This window comes from Epinephelus lanceolatus, chromosome 23 (genome assembly GCF_041903045.1).
Source record: "Epinephelus lanceolatus isolate andai-2023 chromosome 23, ASM4190304v1, whole genome shotgun sequence".
Lineage (NCBI taxonomy): Eukaryota > Metazoa > Chordata > Actinopteri > Perciformes > Serranidae > Epinephelus > Epinephelus lanceolatus.
The window spans coordinates 13,955,120-13,973,004 of NC_135756.1; the positions used below are offsets into that span (position 1 = coordinate 13,955,120).

General features: G+C 40.7%; 1 protein-coding gene across 1 annotated transcript in view; it reads right to left on the reverse strand.

The window, feature by feature from the left end:
* Window positions 1–17,885, reverse strand: part of cacna2d1a (calcium channel, voltage-dependent, alpha 2/delta subunit 1a) — a 173,328-nt gene that overhangs the window by 14,310 nt on the left and 141,133 nt on the right. The window contains exons 23-34 of the mRNA XM_078164982.1: window positions 15,612–15,672; window positions 15,376–15,482; window positions 12,225–12,309; window positions 11,922–11,984; window positions 10,256–10,371; window positions 8,398–8,469; window positions 7,924–7,991; window positions 7,802–7,840; window positions 7,643–7,714; window positions 2,125–2,277; window positions 1,008–1,060; window positions 615–670 (exon numbers count right to left, since the gene is read on the reverse strand). Coding sequence (XP_078021108.1) covers window positions 615–670; window positions 1,008–1,060; window positions 2,125–2,277; window positions 7,643–7,714; window positions 7,802–7,840; window positions 7,924–7,991; window positions 8,398–8,469; window positions 10,256–10,371; window positions 11,922–11,984; window positions 12,225–12,309; window positions 15,376–15,482; window positions 15,612–15,672 — 945 coding nt within the window. The remainder of the gene's footprint in view (window positions 1–614; window positions 671–1,007; window positions 1,061–2,124; window positions 2,278–7,642; window positions 7,715–7,801; window positions 7,841–7,923; window positions 7,992–8,397; window positions 8,470–10,255; window positions 10,372–11,921; window positions 11,985–12,224; window positions 12,310–15,375; window positions 15,483–15,611; window positions 15,673–17,885) is intronic.

The following is a 17,885-nucleotide window of genomic DNA, read 5'->3' on the forward strand; positions in this document are numbered from 1 at the left end:
TTCCTGACATCTATTGTAGGTAATACACCGACTAGGAATAAGTAGCTCATACAACCTTTCCTCAAAAAAATCAGTTGTATCCCTTTAAGCATTGGCGTAATGTGCATAGTTCTTTACCAGTGGAAATCAGAAAATGTTGTTGTTCTGATTCTTTAACAAGAATCATGTTTGACACATGGCATGCACGAATCTGAACAAAGAGATCTGTTGTCTTGTTTTGTCTGTTGATAATCTGTATTTTCTGATAGCACATTTGTACCCAGACAAAATATCATGCACATAATGCCACATTAACCAAGAGTCTGGGCTCAACATCTTGCAAACATGACACCCTCTGTTCTCCTGAAGATGGATGAGTGTTCGACTGCTCCTACAAACAGTATTGTTGCTAACTAGATTTACTTGGCACATGCTGAGTATTTCACCAGAATTCCGAGATAAAGACTTTGAAAATAATGTGTTCAATATCTTTGAACGCCTTGTCAGAGCAGAACTGAACATGCATTTTTATTTCCATAATGAGGCCATTTAGGTGGTCCGGATCTCAGTGCTACAAAAAAAAGGTATTAAACCCTCAAATTCTTTTCTTTATGTCAAATTGACGGGGAACTCACCTGCGTCCAGGAAATTGGGGAATGTGATGCTGACCAGTAACTGTTGCAGTATTGACCTAAGAGCAAAAACAAACCCGGGGATGAAAAATGAGTGGATTCATTGGAACATAATCCGCAATACATCATCTGAGTAAATGCTAATGCATCAATAAATCAAGGGAAGATTTTGTGGAATGTTGACTGTCCTGGGAACAATTCAGCTATTAAACAGATGCTATATGTCCACTTTGGAGGAACAAATCTGTGCCTGCTTTCCATTAGAATCTGAGTTTAAGGACTCGAAATACAGGCTTTTATAGTGTATATTTTTGTTATCAATCACGTGGAGAAAAAAGAAAAGGGCTGGCAGTAATGCCAACCATATAGAAACAGCTCAAGAAAAAAGGGACTCACCAGGCTGCAGCTGTCACCCACCATCCTAAATTCAAAATATCTGCGATTGTGGGCTGAGAGGGACAAAAACACGAGAATGAATATGAGAAAAAGACAAAATAAAGACTCTAATATCTTCTGACAAATCATTTTAAGCTCAATCTGAACATCCTGCTTGTGTTTACAGTGATGGTGAGGTTTTATCAAAAAGGTCCAGCTGGAGATTTTTTTTTCTCTTCCCACTCAGAGGAAATTAGAACACAATCTTCCCCAACAGATGCGAGCATAAATATGTAAACAAAGAGCCAGTGAGAAAACAAAGTAGCACACGGTTTGAATAAAGCACCCAACATGCTGCTTTGATTATGGTTAGCATGCGAGGGTCTTGTTTTGGCGAACGAACGCTGCATCCTTTCCCTCAAGTTGATGCCGTGTTGAGTCATCAAGGAGTCTCAACTAACCGTGTTAGAGGCGTCACCGCCTGTTCACAGCGTCTTTGATCAGAAAATAACGGCACCTTTCATCTCACCTTGGTCACTCAGGCGTGGCGTACACATTTGTGGTCGAGTTCGGGAAATTACATGCTTTCAGTTGTCGATGAGCGAGGGGGAATTTTTGCATCTGTGAATACCTACAAACACTTTCATCTCTTTTTTTGGTATTGGCTTATTACTTCTATCTGCCGCTGCCTGTAATCAGCGTCTGAGAGAAATTCATCAGCGCCGCTCAAACGTCTGCAGACATTTGCATCGCTTTACCGTACGTTCTGTAAGTGATGAAAAACAGTGCCTCTTTCTACATCACTTGGTGTGTTAGCCAAGTGCGCTAGACCACCTAATCCTGTTACTGTTACTGCAAACTCCCACTCTAACGCTTTCACCATACCCTCTGCTTCCCTTCTCATCTGCTCCATCCAGATTTATGGCTCCCTGGTGAGTGACCGCCTGTGTGTGTGTGTGTGTCCATTCAGAAGTGTGTGAACAAGCAAGTATGGCTCCAAGCTGCTGCATGTGTACTTGTCTGTGTGTTCATGCGGGTAAATGAGTGGATATCAAAATGTGTGAACATGTAAGTGTGGGGTGTGTGCATGTGGGTGGCTCTGTGTGTGTGTGAGGGGTCTCTGGCTTATGTAACTCACCACGTAGACGGATCGCAGGCCTGCAGCCGCCTTGCTCTCTTTCTCAGGGTCACAGAGCGACTGGTAGTCAAAGGTCTTCTTAAAGGTGAACAATGATGAGTTGACCAGGTTTATCATGAGGATCGGGTCGATACCGCCAAAGAAACGCCCAATCTGAGGACAGGGAGAGAAAAATGACACATTTTCCTTTATCTGTAACTTTATTTTTATTGTTTTTGACAAAAATAAAAAGACCAGAAGAACAGACCAAAGGATAACAGACAGGGTCATCATAGGTAAGGTGAACTGCTTGATACTGTGAGAACAGAAAATTGCAGTATAAAGGTCTGAGGGTCCTTTACATCCATAATTGACTTTTCGCTACGCTTTGCCCCTTTGTGACAGTCCGACAAGCTGTCGATCGCGACAAATGACAATGAATATAAAGGGAAACTTTGCTGATATTGAACCAGCTGTGTGGCATTGCAGTGTGTGCAGATGAACGGTGTTTGGCTTCGCCCCCATGCTGCTGTCAGACGAGCAGGGATCTCCCGGGAAGTCAAACATCGTTCATCTGCGCACACTGTGATGACACACAGCTGGTTGAATATCAGCAAAGTTTCCCTGCTTCCCTTCACTGGTTCCTGTACAGCAGGGTCGGTCTTTGTTTCACTGTTATAATCATTACAAAGCAAAAGCAGCATGTGTATACATTCAGTAGGCTATATCTTCAGTAGCTAGTTAGCTAACCCTACACTTTTCAGGGTCTGATTTTGGTTTTGGAACAGGGAAGAAACGTTTATCTTTTTCCAAACTCTCCAGGTAACGAGTATCATTAACACACGACGTGCCCCAGGCACAACATTTAGCTCCAAATCCACACAACCAGCCTGAAAATGAAGGAAATCTGAAACGATTGCATTAGAGTCAATGGAGCACAGCTGTGTTGTTGTCGGACCCTGCTACGTTATGATTGGCCAGTCTGCATCCGGGGGTGGGACTTAGCAAAGGTCAGTCAATTGTCCTTTAAAATCACAACAGTTTATGAGCCATGACTTTGATATACCCTGGCTTTATAGTTTCAATCAGGTGAGTCCAGCCACCCCACGGAGGAAACTCATTTCGGCTGCTTGTATCCGCAATCTCATTCTTTCAGTCACTACTACCCACTACCCAGCATGCCTACACAAAGCAACATACCAGACTACCACACTACATCGTACACCAACCCTTTGGCCGTTAATATACCAGACCAGTCCATACCTAACCTAACAAGTTCATTGTGAAAATCGTTTCAGCATTAAAGGTCAGCGCTCTGTATGCACTAAATAACTTCCATATTCACACTGCAGATGTTACTGACTATGGTTTTTCTCAATATTTTTCTTTTACAGAGCACTCTTACACCGTCAACCCACAATTATTAAATGCATATAAAACACATGCACAAAGAGTGTGTATCCATGTGCGGACAATGTTCACAGTGAATTTACAGACACACAGACAAACTCAGTAAATCAGCCTCAAACCAGGATGATGGACCTCAGTATAATCTGATTAACACAGTCCGCCAGGCCGCCATAAATTACTCCTAAGAGGAGGTAGTTTGTCTCGGGCAGGTGTGACATGACCGTGTGCATGGGAGTGTTTAAGTACTTGTGTTTCCAGGGGGGAGTACGTACAGTAAGTAGTACTCATCTATATGTGTAAGTGTGCTGAAAGACGTGCATGTGTGTGTGTGTGTGTGTGTGTGTGTGTGTGTGAGGAAATGCAAACTATCCCTTTCCTTCCACTTTGTAAGGTCACCGCTAACAAGCTGTCCTCCACATATCCATTCCTCTTTAGTCTCACAGCCAAAGGACGTATAAATCTCCCAATCTATAAGGTAACGGGAGCCTTCTCTCCTTTCCCCGTGCAGTAAAACAAATAATGAATTAACAGTAACAGCCCTGTTGGCTGCAGACTCCCCGAGGGTTTTGGTGAAAGAAAAGGAACGAAAGACATAAAGAGGCAGAGCAAGCGAGAAGCTTACAGAGAGGGAGAAACTTTGCTCCTGTAGGAAATATGATTGAGGGCACACAGCCTTCTCCAAACAAGGCCTCAGGTCCCTGGGTTTTAGTGCTGCTGCCAAACTTCAGAGGGCCACTGATTTATCCAGCGCACACCCAGCACTGATTAGGAAGGAGCCGAGGCTGCATGAAAAAACATTTACTCAGACGACAGCAGGGACCCACTGTTAGCATTTAGCATGGGGCAACAGGGAGCGAAGAAAAACCTGTGCACTTACTGTAAATGTGTTTGTTTGTGTAAGGATGGTCATATTGTGTTTAAGAGGCTTCAGCCTTTATTTGACCAGCTAATAAAGGGCAAATTGAGACTCTTTAGGACAAACTGGGCCTCAGAATGAGTATGTATAAGAGCTGTGAGTGTGTTAGTTTGTGAAAAAACCCCACTAGAATTACAACCTCACCATTGTCTACCTCTAAAGCCCAGCTCACACCAAAGATTTGTGACAAAATAAGGTGAAACAGGCAACTACTTGCAATGCGCCGCTCTGCAACGTTCTAAAAACCTCCCGGTTCACACTAATGCAACCAGATGAGATGTAGTCTCGCCACCAGACAATCAGAGATCTCCGCCTTCTGATAGTCTGGGGACACTCCTTTCTAAAGTGCATTTTTGAAAAGGACACGCCCTCCTGCAAATGTGCGCTCCCCCTTTTCTCATCTGCAAGGACACAAACACACAGAGAGCTTGAAAATGGATGCCGAGAGATTTAACTCCGTTTTATCAAACGTGTGCTCAGTCCACAAGATTGTGGAAATGAAGGACTTACAGCGACTTGAGCCATTTTGTACCGCTACACGTGTTTCTAGTCGGACTATGTTTACGAGCACAAGAGTTCAGCGAGCCATTGAAAGACCGCCCTGCGGATTTACTATTGGTTCTGCAACGTAGGGAGTTTTTTAAACTCTGAAATTGTATCCGCCATCTAAACACAAAATCAGGGAGAAAGTCATCAGTCTTTAGTTAAGCAAAGCGTCTAAAGACTGACTTGTGAGTCTAGATGAGATGGTGTATCATCACTATGCAACAGCTCTCTATACTTCTGCTCTGTTTTCAGGCTTATTTTGTGGCTGGATATAATTTGTAGCTTCTTAAAATATGAATGAGGATAGTGATAGTGAGATACTGGCTACAGCTGCATTTGTAGTAGTGATGAAACTGCGTAAAACAGAAACAAAACGAGAATACGCCACAAAATTATAAGTAACCAGCGCTAATTTCACACTGCTGCAACTTTTCTCTGCACCGCTCTGAAACAGTTTCATCTTGTCGCAAGTCATTGGTCTGAACTGGGCTAAAACAAACAAACAAAAAAAACAGTCAAGCTGCAGTAACAGTTTACATCCATATCTGTCCAGACTCATGTGTATTGACAATTGCATGACAATGACTCAAGCTGGCTGATGGTGTCACCTGCAGCTCAGCTGGTCAGATCATCGGGGGGCTGGTTTTAGAACGTAAGGCTGGTCACCTGTCCCCACCGGGCCCTCTGTTTCCTTCCTCACCGTGTTCCGGTGTCAGACGGTGGGTCCCTGTTGCACATTCTCATTGACTAATTAATTGGCTAGTTATCTAAATTATTGTGGCGTTCTGATTAGGATTACAGTCCATCTTGTTTTGCTGTTTGCTGCTTGATCCTGGTTTTGTTTCTGTTTTTTGCCGTTTCATCACTACTACAAATGCAGCTGTAGCCAGTATCTCACTATCACTATCCTCATTCATATTTTAAGAAGCTACAAATTATATTCAGACACAAAATAAGCTTGAAAAGCTGGAAATCAGAACAGAAGTACAGAGAGTTGTTGCATAGAGATGATACACCATCTCATCTAGTTGCATTGGTGTGAACCGTTTGAGAACGTTGCAGAACGGTGCACTGCAAGCTATGATTGCAAGTAGCTGCATGTTTCAACTCACCTTGTTGCAAATCTTTGGTCTGAACTGGGCTTACAAACATGTTTTGTGAGGTCACAGTGACCCTTGACCAGCAAAATTTAACCAATTAATCTTGAGTTCAAGTGAATGTTTGTGCCAAATTTGAAGAAGTTCACTTAAGACGCTCTCACGGACAGATGCATGTATCCACATTTGTAGAGATGGACAGCCCGAAAACATAACACTTCTGGCCACAGCTGTTTCTGGCATGGAGGCATACTAATTCAGCAAAACTGTTTCTGTCTCTTTTTTTCCCCACCAGAATTAAGGTTTTAGTTTTAGTTTGTTTATTTCCTTATGCATTTACAGATGAACACCAGGAATACCTTATTTACGACATAAAAATAACCAAAGTCGTGCAATCGTGCTTTCATCAAATTAAAAACACTGCAAAAGTAAAACATTTTTTTATCTCAAGCAGACATTGAAAAAGTCATTTATGCTTTCATGTCATCATGTCTGGATTACTGTAATTGTCTGTATTCTGGGCCCATTTTTCTGTCTTCAGCTCCAGAGACAAGACCATATAACTCCCACCCTTGCAATGCCACACTGGCTACCTGTTAGGTATAGAATTGATTTTAAACTTTTACTATTTACTTTTAAGCCCTACATGGCAATGCTCCAGCATACATTATAGATTTACTTACACCCTATGAGCCTAGCCGCTGCCTGTGCTCCTCAGGTAGGACCCTCTTAATTGTTCCTACAGCCCACCTCGTTACAACAGTAAACAGGGTGTTTTCCAATAGAGCCTAACCTGAGGAACTTAGGTTGGCAAACTCAGTGTCTTCATTTAAAACACTCCTCCTCTTTTGTGTGTCTAGTTTCTATCCTTCTTTTATCAATTTTATTATTTATTTATTTTTTATTACACACTCTGATTCATCTGGTCTGAGCCTATGATCAATGTTTTTATTGCTGTGTTTATCTTGATGGTGCATATTATTTTATTTGTCTCATAAAGCACTTTGAAACTGTGTTTTAAAGAGTGCTACGCAAATAAAGTTTAATATTATTATTATTTGATTTCTATACAGTGTAATTAAATCACTATATTTTCCTAAAAAACATGAATAGAGAAACCACAAATGATAATTTTCCTTCTATAAAGACATTATTAATCAATGATGTCATGACATTTGGACCAAAATTATTAGCACCCATGTCTGCTTTCTTCTGTAATGGAGCACCAAAAATAAGTTGTAAATAACTTTAAAACACATTTAGCTTCACTTTCTAATGACCCATCCTTTTTAATGAAGTTCTAAGTTCTGAAGAATAACTAATATATAACTAATAATGCTGTTAATGGTTGTTAAATCATTTACTAATTCTTTAGAAATTGCTTTTAAGTAAGTTATCGGTCAAGACTTTATGATCAAAAGCCTTACTTTAACACATACAACTGCAGACTTAATTTATTATTAGTGAGTAAAAAAATCTATGAGAACGTATTTATGGATTACCGATATTTATAACTGCATTATTACATGGTCTTTAGTTCTGTGGGTGAGAGTAAAATGCAGCGGCCCACCTGATCAAGATGTTCATCCCGATTGGACATCACCAGGAAGCCCCCATCATCCAGGATGACGCAGTCTACATACTGGAAACACACGGAGATTAAATGTTGCATGATTCTTATCCAGTATTAGCAGCTAGAAGCGTAAAAATACTCAATTAACCCTCTTACCACATCGTTTCGCTGACAGCCACAGATCTCATCATTGCACTGAAAACACAGCAGAGCAGATAAAGTGATAAAAAGTCACAGTCTGGATCAATGTGTGTGTCATGCAGTTAGAATCCACTCACATTGATCTTCTGTGTGGTGTTGATGAAGCTCGCCATCCAGGCGCTAATGTCCAGCTTCACGCCGACCACTGGGATCAAACACAAAAGCCAGACATCTTAGATCATGTTGGACCTCTGTGTCAACTTTACTCTCTGAACCTGGAAAATGCAAACTTGGCCACGGATCACAAGGGACCAGACAACTTGATGTGCGGTTTGTGTGTGTGTGTTTGTGTGGGTATGTCAGAGGGAGAGAGAGAAATAGACAAATGAGGGGTAGCAGTCTGTAAATAATATCTGTATGTGTGTGTGTGTGTCAGGAGATATAAAGGCATGAATAGGGTTAAGGTAAATGCGTGTAAAAAAGACACATAGCTGTAAGAGTGAATGTGTTTATATGTAGGTGGCAGAGTGTAAGAGACAACGTGAGAAATGTGGGGTATAAATGTGTAAATATGAGCCCGTCCCTCTTTATGTGTGAGTGTGTGCTCTTACCAGCTGGTTTGAGTATGATACCATCAATGTCGAGGTTTACCGCTCTGCTCACCAGGACTGAGTCGTCACTTTCTGCAAGAACGAGAAGAACAAGGGATCACTGTATATATATATACAGTACAGGCCAAAAGTTTGGACACACCTTCTCATTCAATGCCTTTTCTTTATTTTCATGACTATTTACATTGTAGATTCTCACTGAAGGCATCAAAACTATGAATGAACACATGTGGAGTTATGTACTTAACAAAAAAAGGTGAAATAACTGAAAACATGTTTTATATTCTAGTTTCTTCAAAATAGCCACCCTTTGCTCTGATTACTGCTTTGCACACTCTTGGCATTCTCTCCATGAGCTTCAAGAGGTAGTCACCTGAAATGGTTTTCCAACAGTCTTGAAGGAGTTCCCAGAGGTGTTTAGCACTTGTTGGCCCCTTTGCCTTCACTCTGCGGTCCAGCTCACCCCAAACCATCTCGATTGGGTTCAGGTCCGGTGACTGTGGAGGCCAGGTCATCTGCCGCAGCACTCCATCACTCTCCTTCTTGGTCAAATAGCCCTTACACAGCCTGGAGGTGTGTTTGGGGTCATTGTCCTGTTGAAAAATAAATGATCGTCCAACTAAACGCAAACCGGATGGGATGGCATGTCGCTGCAGGATGCTGTGGTAGCCATGCTGGTTCAGTGTGCCTTCAATTTTGAATAAATCCCCAACAGTGTCACCAGCAAAACACCCCCACACCATCACACCTCCTCCTCCATGCTTCACAGTGGGAACCAGGCATGTGGAATCCATCCGTTCACCTTTTCTGCGTCTCACAAAGACACGGCGGTTGGAACCAAAGATCTCAAATTTGGACAGATTTCCACTGGTCTAATGTCCATTCCTTGTGTTTCTTGGCCCAAACAAATCTTTTCTGCTTGTTGCCTCTCCTTAGCAGTGGTTTCCTAGCAGCTATTTGACCATGAAGGCCTGATTGGCGCAGTCTCCTCTTAACAGTTGTTCTAGAGATGGGTCTGCTGCTAGAACTCTGTGTGGCATTCATCTGGTCTCTGATCTGAGCTGCTGTTAACTTGCGATTACTGAGGCTGGTGACTCGGATGAACTTATCCTCAGAAGCAGAGGTGACTCTTGGTCTTCCTTTCCTGGGTCGGTCCTCATGTGTGCCAGTTTGGTTGTAGCGCTTGATGGTTTTTGCGACTCCACTTGGGGACACATTTAAAGTTTTTGCAATTTTCCGGACTGACTGACCTTCATTTCTTAAAGTAATGATGGCCACTCGTTTTTCTTTAGTTAGCTGATTGGTTCTTGCCATAATATGAATTTTAACAGTTGTCCAATAGGGCTGTCGGCTGTGTATTAACCTGACTTCTGCACAACACAACTGATGGTCCCAACCCCATTGATAAAGCAAGAAATTCCACTAATTAACCCTGATAAGGCACACCTGTGAAGTGGAAACCATTTCAGGTGACTACCTCTTGAAGCTCATGGAGAGAATGCCAAGAGTGTGCAAAGCAGTAATCAGAGCAAAGGGTGGCTATTTTGAAGAAACTAGAATATAAAACATGTTTTCAGTTATTTCACCTTTTTTTGTTAAGTACATAACTCCACATGTGTTCATTCATAGTTTTGATGCCTTCAGTGAGAATCTACAATGTAAATAGTCATGAAAATAAAGAAAACGCATTGAATGAGAAGGTGTGTCCAAACTTTTGGCCTGTACTGTATATATATATATATATATATATATATATATATATATATATATATATATATATATATATATATATGTATATATGTACACACAGAGACACAAGAAAACACACTCAGACACATTAATGCTGGCTTTTGCTCACCGTTCTCTTTATTGCTGTACGGTGTCGGAGTGAAGATGTACAGATCATTGTCCAAACTTCTCTTATAGAAACTTGACTCATAGGTTTCTGCTTCTTCTTCCCAGGACAGCCCAGCACTGTCAAACACACACAAGTGATGCCATTATCAACTCTGACTCTGACTTTATGGTCTACATGGACTGTAAATAGATAGTGGTTCCCAACTGGCTCAGCCACAGGGTCCAGATTTGTCTGTTCCAACTTTTAAGGTGGAACGTTAACTTGTAATGTTACTCAATGCATGAGTTACTGATGTGAAGCCATCAGCGCACTTTAAATGTCACTGTGACAACTTTGACCATCACTTGAGTTTTTATATGACATACACTTTTAGTAATGAGTGGATCCTCAAGTGTTTAAAAATGTATATTAATTTTGATTGGGTTACGTGAACTGCATCCATCCCAATCCCCACTTGGAGATGAAAAAAAAGCAGTTGTGTTGCGTCGTTCTATGGACGATAAACAAGGTGCAGACTTATGTGATGAGGAAATACAGAGTGTTGGACGGAGCAGTGAGTGACAACAACCCCGCCCACATTTAAGAGTACTGTTTATGGTGGAAACGCTAGGGTCTAGGTACCATGTCTGAAGAGTTACTTTTGGTTCCAAAGGTACCATACTGAATGTATTTGGTGAAGAGCAGACTATCAAAGGTTTGCACCACCCAGCTCAACCTGACTGAAAGTTCCTTCCAGTCGGGCCATGCTCTTCCTCACTGAGGTGGTTACATGAGATATTTTTATTCTGATCAGGCTGTTATTCTGGTTATTAATAGAATATCAGGGTCCATGTAATGAATCTTTACTCAATGAGGTAGTGCACAATCTGCTGATCCCAATAGTCCAGACTGTTCTGTGCATTGCCTTCAATACAACAGACCATTAATTTCGAGCACTGTTGTAACAATTGTTACATATTGCAATAATTCAATTCATCATTACATCATGAGTTATTTTCAGTAATAGCAACTTTGACTGTCTCCTCTGGGGTACCGCAAGGACCTGTATTGGGTCCATTGCGCTTTCCTTTCATAAGGTTTCATTTCGCAATACCTTTTGAGAAAGCTGAAGTATATATTTATACAGATGATATCCTTATTTACATCCCTGTCTCTCAAGATGACCCCACTCAATTCTCTGATCTTGAACAAGTACAAAAAACAAATAATTGCTGTAGTTGCTTCCAAGGTTTATACTTCTATGTAGTCAAATGCTGCCTTCTCCCTTAAAGTCTGTGACATAATTTATAACTCAGAAGCCACTAACCACTACTTCATCACTGGTCATTGTACTGAAATAGCATTGAGAAGAGGGATGCAAGTATGAAGACGAAGCTTTCAATAAACGAGTTAATCGACATTTCAACCCGCACCTATGTTCATAAACTTTGGGTGGTGACTGACCTTCTTTGCTTAACCGGCTGAGACAATGACTCATACTCAAACAAGTGGCAATTAATTAAGGGGTGAATGTTCAGAATGTTATTTATAGAACATTAAGCACTTCATGGGTAAGCTGCAGCTTTTTTTGCAAACCACATCATTATTCTTTATCAGATAACCCTGAACATAATGTCTTGTCCATGCTTCTAAATCAGCCCCCCTTGCCCATGAGCTTGACAAGTACCTTTTTGGGTAGACCCGTGTAATCCCTCCATCTGTGGCAACAAATCTGGCCACAACACCATGCCTGACAAGCAGAGAAGATAACGCCTTAAGACAAACAGTTACAAAAATCTGAAATGTGCTTCATGCCTGCATGACATTTACTAGTGATGCTGAAATACTTGAACCATCTGTACTGAATCTCCACTTGGACATTCATTACCAAACGCCAAGGAACAAATAATTGATGCCACCTTTGAGTTTCTTTGCTGGATCAAGAAAAACCATTGGAAGTAAAGTGACAACACATTGGTTCTTTACTTACTGCACCTCCGTTTCCTTCCAATGCCTGATCAGAGATGAGGTGATGCCAGCATCCAAGAGCAGTCTGTTCACCAGCTCCACATTACCTAAACGGCAGAACATCCCTTAAGTTGAAACATGATGTCTCTGAACACTATTTATGTGTCGGCTGACTGACCAGAAAGTAAATGTTTAACGATCCAGTCTTAAAATGAAAAAGATGATGTTGTTTCTGGTGTTTTAGACTTACTACTTACATCCATGTGTTTCCAGATTCATATGAAGCCAATGTCACCAATTCAGAATTATATATTCAGTATATCAGTTTTTTGTTTTTTTTTGCAGAACATTATGTCACACTGAAGATGACCTTTGACCTTTTAGATACAAAATGTTGTTATGTCATAATTTTTACCTATAAAACGTTTATATGAAATTTTTATCATAATTAGCAAATTAATTCTTGTGTTACAGTGACCTTTGACCACCAGATTGTAATTTGATCATCCACAAGTCCATGGTGATGTTTGTGCCAAATTTAAGGAAATACCCTCAAGGCCTTCTTGAGGAATCGAGTTCACGAGAATGAGACAGACACAGGGTCACTGTGACCTTGACTTTTGACCACCAAAATCTATTTAGTGTATTGTTGAGTCCAAGTCGACATTTGTGCCAAATTTTAGGAAATAACCTAAAGGCCTTCTTGAGATATTAAATTCACAAGAATGAGACCAATGAAGAGTCACTGTGACCTGGACCTTTGACCGCACCATATTCTAATTAGTTCATTGCTGCATCTAAGTGGACTTTTGTGCCAAAACTAAAGAAACTTCCTCAAGGTGTTCTGAGATATCGAGTTCACAAAAATGAGACCAATGCAGGGTTGTTGTGACCTTGACCTTTGACCTCCAAAATCTAATCAGTCATCAATCATATCAAGTTTGACCAACAAATTATAATGAGTTCACCGTTGCATCCAAGTGGACGTTTTTGCCAAAATTTAAGAAATTTCTTCAAGATGTTCTTCAGATATCACATTCAAAAGAATAAGATGGACCAGGTCTCATTTATAAACTGTGTACACACAAATCAAGGCCTGGAGGATGCATACACTACTTCCCACGTAAAAGTTGGGATCTATAAAAACAGACTTGATGGGAGAAACTTTGACCCATGCTTACGAACATTGTGGAGATGAAAAATTGGCAATGCAGATGTTGAGATCGAAGCATGACTGCAGAAATTGTTGAACATTTTTTGGCACACACGAGTTTTGGCTTATGTCCGTACGTACATTTTTAGTATGGATCCTTCGCATTGTTTTATAAATGAGACCCCTGGACCTTTGACCACCAAATTCTAATCAGCTCATCCTTGTGTCAAAGCAAATGCTTGTGCCAAATCTGAGGAAATTCCCTCATGGCGGTCTTGGGATATTGTGCTGATGAGAATTGGACGGACAGACAATCCAAAAACATACTGCCTCTGGCCGTGGCTGTTGCCAGAGCATAGGCATAAAAGGAGAAAGAAAAATAATATAGAATCCACAGAGTATACATGATACCAGAAAGACAAAAATAGGGAAAGAGTCGGGAATACTTAAACATTTACATCACTTTTTAGGCATCCAACATGAATTGCAAATCGAGTGCAATGTGGTAATAAGCTTCAGTTGATATACTGCTAAACTTACAAGCACCTAACAGGTCCAGATGCAAGCAAATTTGGACCTTTGGAGAATTTATTTTAGAAAAGAGGGAAGGTCTGTGAAGAAAAGGTTGTATCTCAGACAAAAAACAGACACAATCTAATAGTTAAACTGAAGCAAGGAAAGATCTATTTAAAGCCACCTAAAAACCCCTATTGTTAAATGTGCCTGCTGCTGCAGGGTTGGAGGTGGTGGGTTGGTATAGGTGTAACAAATTACTTTTCGAGACGTCCGACAAGACCACATGACAAACATAACAGGCGATAAAAGCCGCTCGCCCATTCTTTGGCAGTGCCCGCCACTTTGAACTCTCCGACGACCCGCTTCAGTCCATTAACATCGAGGCTCGTCGATATACCCCCACCACCTCCTCCAACCTTTATGACACACCACACACATCAGAGAAAACAGCTGGTGTAACACTTTATTCCCCCCACCTACCCCACCTTCCCTCCGTGTGCAGTGGTTTTCATTAGGGGTCCTTTATTGAAGGCAGCCCAGGAATTCCTAATGTACTTCAACTTCTTCGCCACTGCAGTGGCTTAACCAAGTAAAGTGTGTAACAATACTCAAGCCGCCAAAAAGTCCACATGGGCCTGAGTCTCTCTGCCTCTGAACTCCCTGTGGACTCCATTAAACTAGCAGCTAATAACGGTGAAAGTAATATTTCAATTGGGTGAAAAGTTTTATTGGATTGATCATATTGAAATGTTTGAACTAAACTGTCGCACCAAACTTAAAGGAGATCTTTTATGAATATCAGGGGACCTTTTCGTTTACTCAACGGGCCAAAAAAGTGAGCCATGCATATCAATGAGTGTATGCAAGAAATGGCAAAGATGTTAATGCGTTGGTCAGATGTTTGGGAGAAGGTCTACTGGCCCCTGATTTGTGTTTTATTGGTCCTCTCGTGCTCCTGGCTTGACGTGTCCTGCTCTTTCTCACAAACACACAGTAATTGGATGAGGTCGAGCGGCTATAGGTGGGGTGTGGAAGGCGTATTACCGGGCGAGCACTGTGTGTGTGTGCGAGCGCGCGTGTCACATCTAAGCCGACGTGCCTCACACATGTGCACTCAGGCGTGTGATGGTCAGACTTTTAGAGTTAGCATCAAATGGGTAACACGAACACAGGGGTTCCACATCACAAAGCTTTGCCTGGTCATGCACACCAAACCATCCAGCCAGACCTGTATTTCACTGGAAAGAGAGACCTCTGGGAATAGAGTTTCGGTTGGCGTTCTTCCATTAAATGTTCAACGCACACCTTAATGCCAAGCCAGATGGCTCAGATTCATTCACATATACATACTAGAGCAAATACTGTGGAGCTTAGAAAGTCTTTGACATGTAAATAGGAGTCTGCAGCGAGAATGAGGTCCAAGTGTGCTGCAGAGCATAAAAAGATCCAAAATAAATGTCACATTTAATGAGCTGAGGAACATGTCAGTGTGTTTGATACTCACACATGGGGTTGTTTGGAGTCTTTGTGTCGATGTAATTGTTGAACTCAATGAGGAACTCTGTGTTGTTCTTGTTCTTGTCAGGTGGTTTCAAGTCCTTGCAGTACATCCTGTGGGAAACAAAACATCTTTGAATTGTAAGCAAAAAAGCAAGAGAACCACAAGGTAGAATTCTGCCTCCAAACTGTCGTCAAGTTAGAAGTAAAAAAAAAAAAAATAACATATCATATCGGTCTTACCTTGGTGCGATAAACGTATAGCCATATTCATCAAACTTGTCCGCCATCAGGCTTTCAGAAACTGTCAAAGGGTATAAAGTGTTATTAATCTTCCTCCCATGCGGGTTGAGTATCAGCCAGGCTAACATTATACTAAAATAATCATTGTATGCAGATGAGATGGTGCTCCACAGGGCAGTGTGTAACACCTGCTGAATATTTAACAGTGCATCAATAAGAGAGAACTCCTGCAGGGACCAAAAACAGAAATGAGATTCCATCTCAAACATTAGCGCCGTAGCTCCACATATTCAACATTTTCACATCAATCTAATTTCAGTCTTTTGCTTGAGGTCCTAACTCTAGCATATTTAGTTAAGATGCATGGTAGCTTTGGAAAGTGAGGGGTTAGTACTCACAAGGAGAAAATAGGAAAATTAAAAACGCAAATGATGTGGGCACTTTTACAGCACAAATAAATGAAACACATAAAGAAGAAGTTCTCGATTTCTTTTTAGCCATGGACCCCTTACAAGATGGAGAATATATCGGGGACCCCCTCATGTACTGTATATCCCTTAGAACAATTTCATATAGCCTATCTTTTTACACTTTTGTAGTCTAGAGCTGCAATGATTAGTGATTACTCAATGAACAGAAAATTAATTGGCAACAATTTTGATAATCAAATAATTGCTTTAGTTATTTTTTTAAGCAAAAAAGCCAAATGTTTGCAGTTTTTTTGTTTCTTAAATATGAGAATTACATTTTTTCTTTGGCATACATGATGATAAAACAAATAGCTTTTGTGACATTAAAGTTGATTTAAAGTTAAATTATTTTGCTGCAATTCTATTTTCATAAATTAAAAATTATTTTTTTTTTTTTAATTTTAATTAAAATTTAATTTTAATTTGTCATTTTGTCAAGAACATCGTTACCGCAAAAATACCCTGAGATATCGTGATGTTATTATGTTATTTTAGGGTCATATCACCCACCCCTAGTATTAAACATATATGCACATTATTTCTGAGCTATTATAGATTTTATATATATATATATATATATATATATATATATATATATATATATATATGTTATTAAAATTATTTATTCATTATTCTTTGAACCAATCAATTCTTTTGTTCAAAAATCTTGTTCAAAAATTCTTGATAATTTAGATGAACTTCTCACAGACCACCCGGCAGAGCGCCATGGACACCTGGGGATCCCCAAACCCCACTTTGAGAACCACTCCTGTAAGGAACGGAGTCTTGCACACAGCTGAATATCAGGTATAAATAAGAACAAGCAGAACGGGCCTGGCCAGACGTGCTAAGCAAAGGACCGACAAGAACAAGAGGAGAGAGATGAAAGTAAAGGAAAAAATACTTGCCATCTTTCCCTGGAGTGGAAAAAAATCCCAGCAGAGAGAAAGTGAGCGAACGAGAGAATCGTCCCCCGGGGAGGTAAAGACGAGAGGGAAAAGAAAGGGGGGGGAGACAGGGTAAAACCACAGGGGTCAGAGGTGACACAATATTTTATTCACAGAGCGAGTCCTGAATAGAAATATTGCAGTCCAAACAAAAGGTTTTAGGCCTTTGGATGTAAATGGAGACAGTGCTGATGGACAACACAAAGAGAGGCTTAAACTGTGGTCAGACGTTTTTAAAGTTAGGATTTAGATGTGTTTTTAGCATTAATATTAGCATTCTTTTGGTGATACAGTAAATCTGCGGACTGCACTTTTGCGATGTATTTGCATTACAATACAGCACACAGGAAAAATATCAACCACAGCTCATAACCTTCACGTTACTCTGACATTCTCCAAAGCATGTCGTGTCAACAGTTGATTATACTGTACAGCGAAATTTCTCATGACGACATGGGCTACTCCTTGTCCGCTTTGGTGGTCATGATTGGGAAATAATTGCACCCATGTGTTTCTTCTTTGATATTCGGTCACCACTTACTAATCCAACAAAGTATCTCGTAATGATGGATAGCAGGGAGATTTGGGGAGTGACGACTGCTTATATTTTCTGCACTCTCACACGCCTTTTCACACTGACGATGACATTCCTGCCACTAATGTGAATATTGGTGAACAACTGAATCAGTGCAATAGCGAAGACATGCAGCTACAACCCATCCGCATTGTGAATGGGTTTCAGCATGAATCAATCTCACACACAGAGACATGCAAGACGAGAACCCCACGTTGACTTAATAAATGCATGACAAATAGATGTGGGAATTGGGACATGAATTGTTTTCATTTGAGTTTTT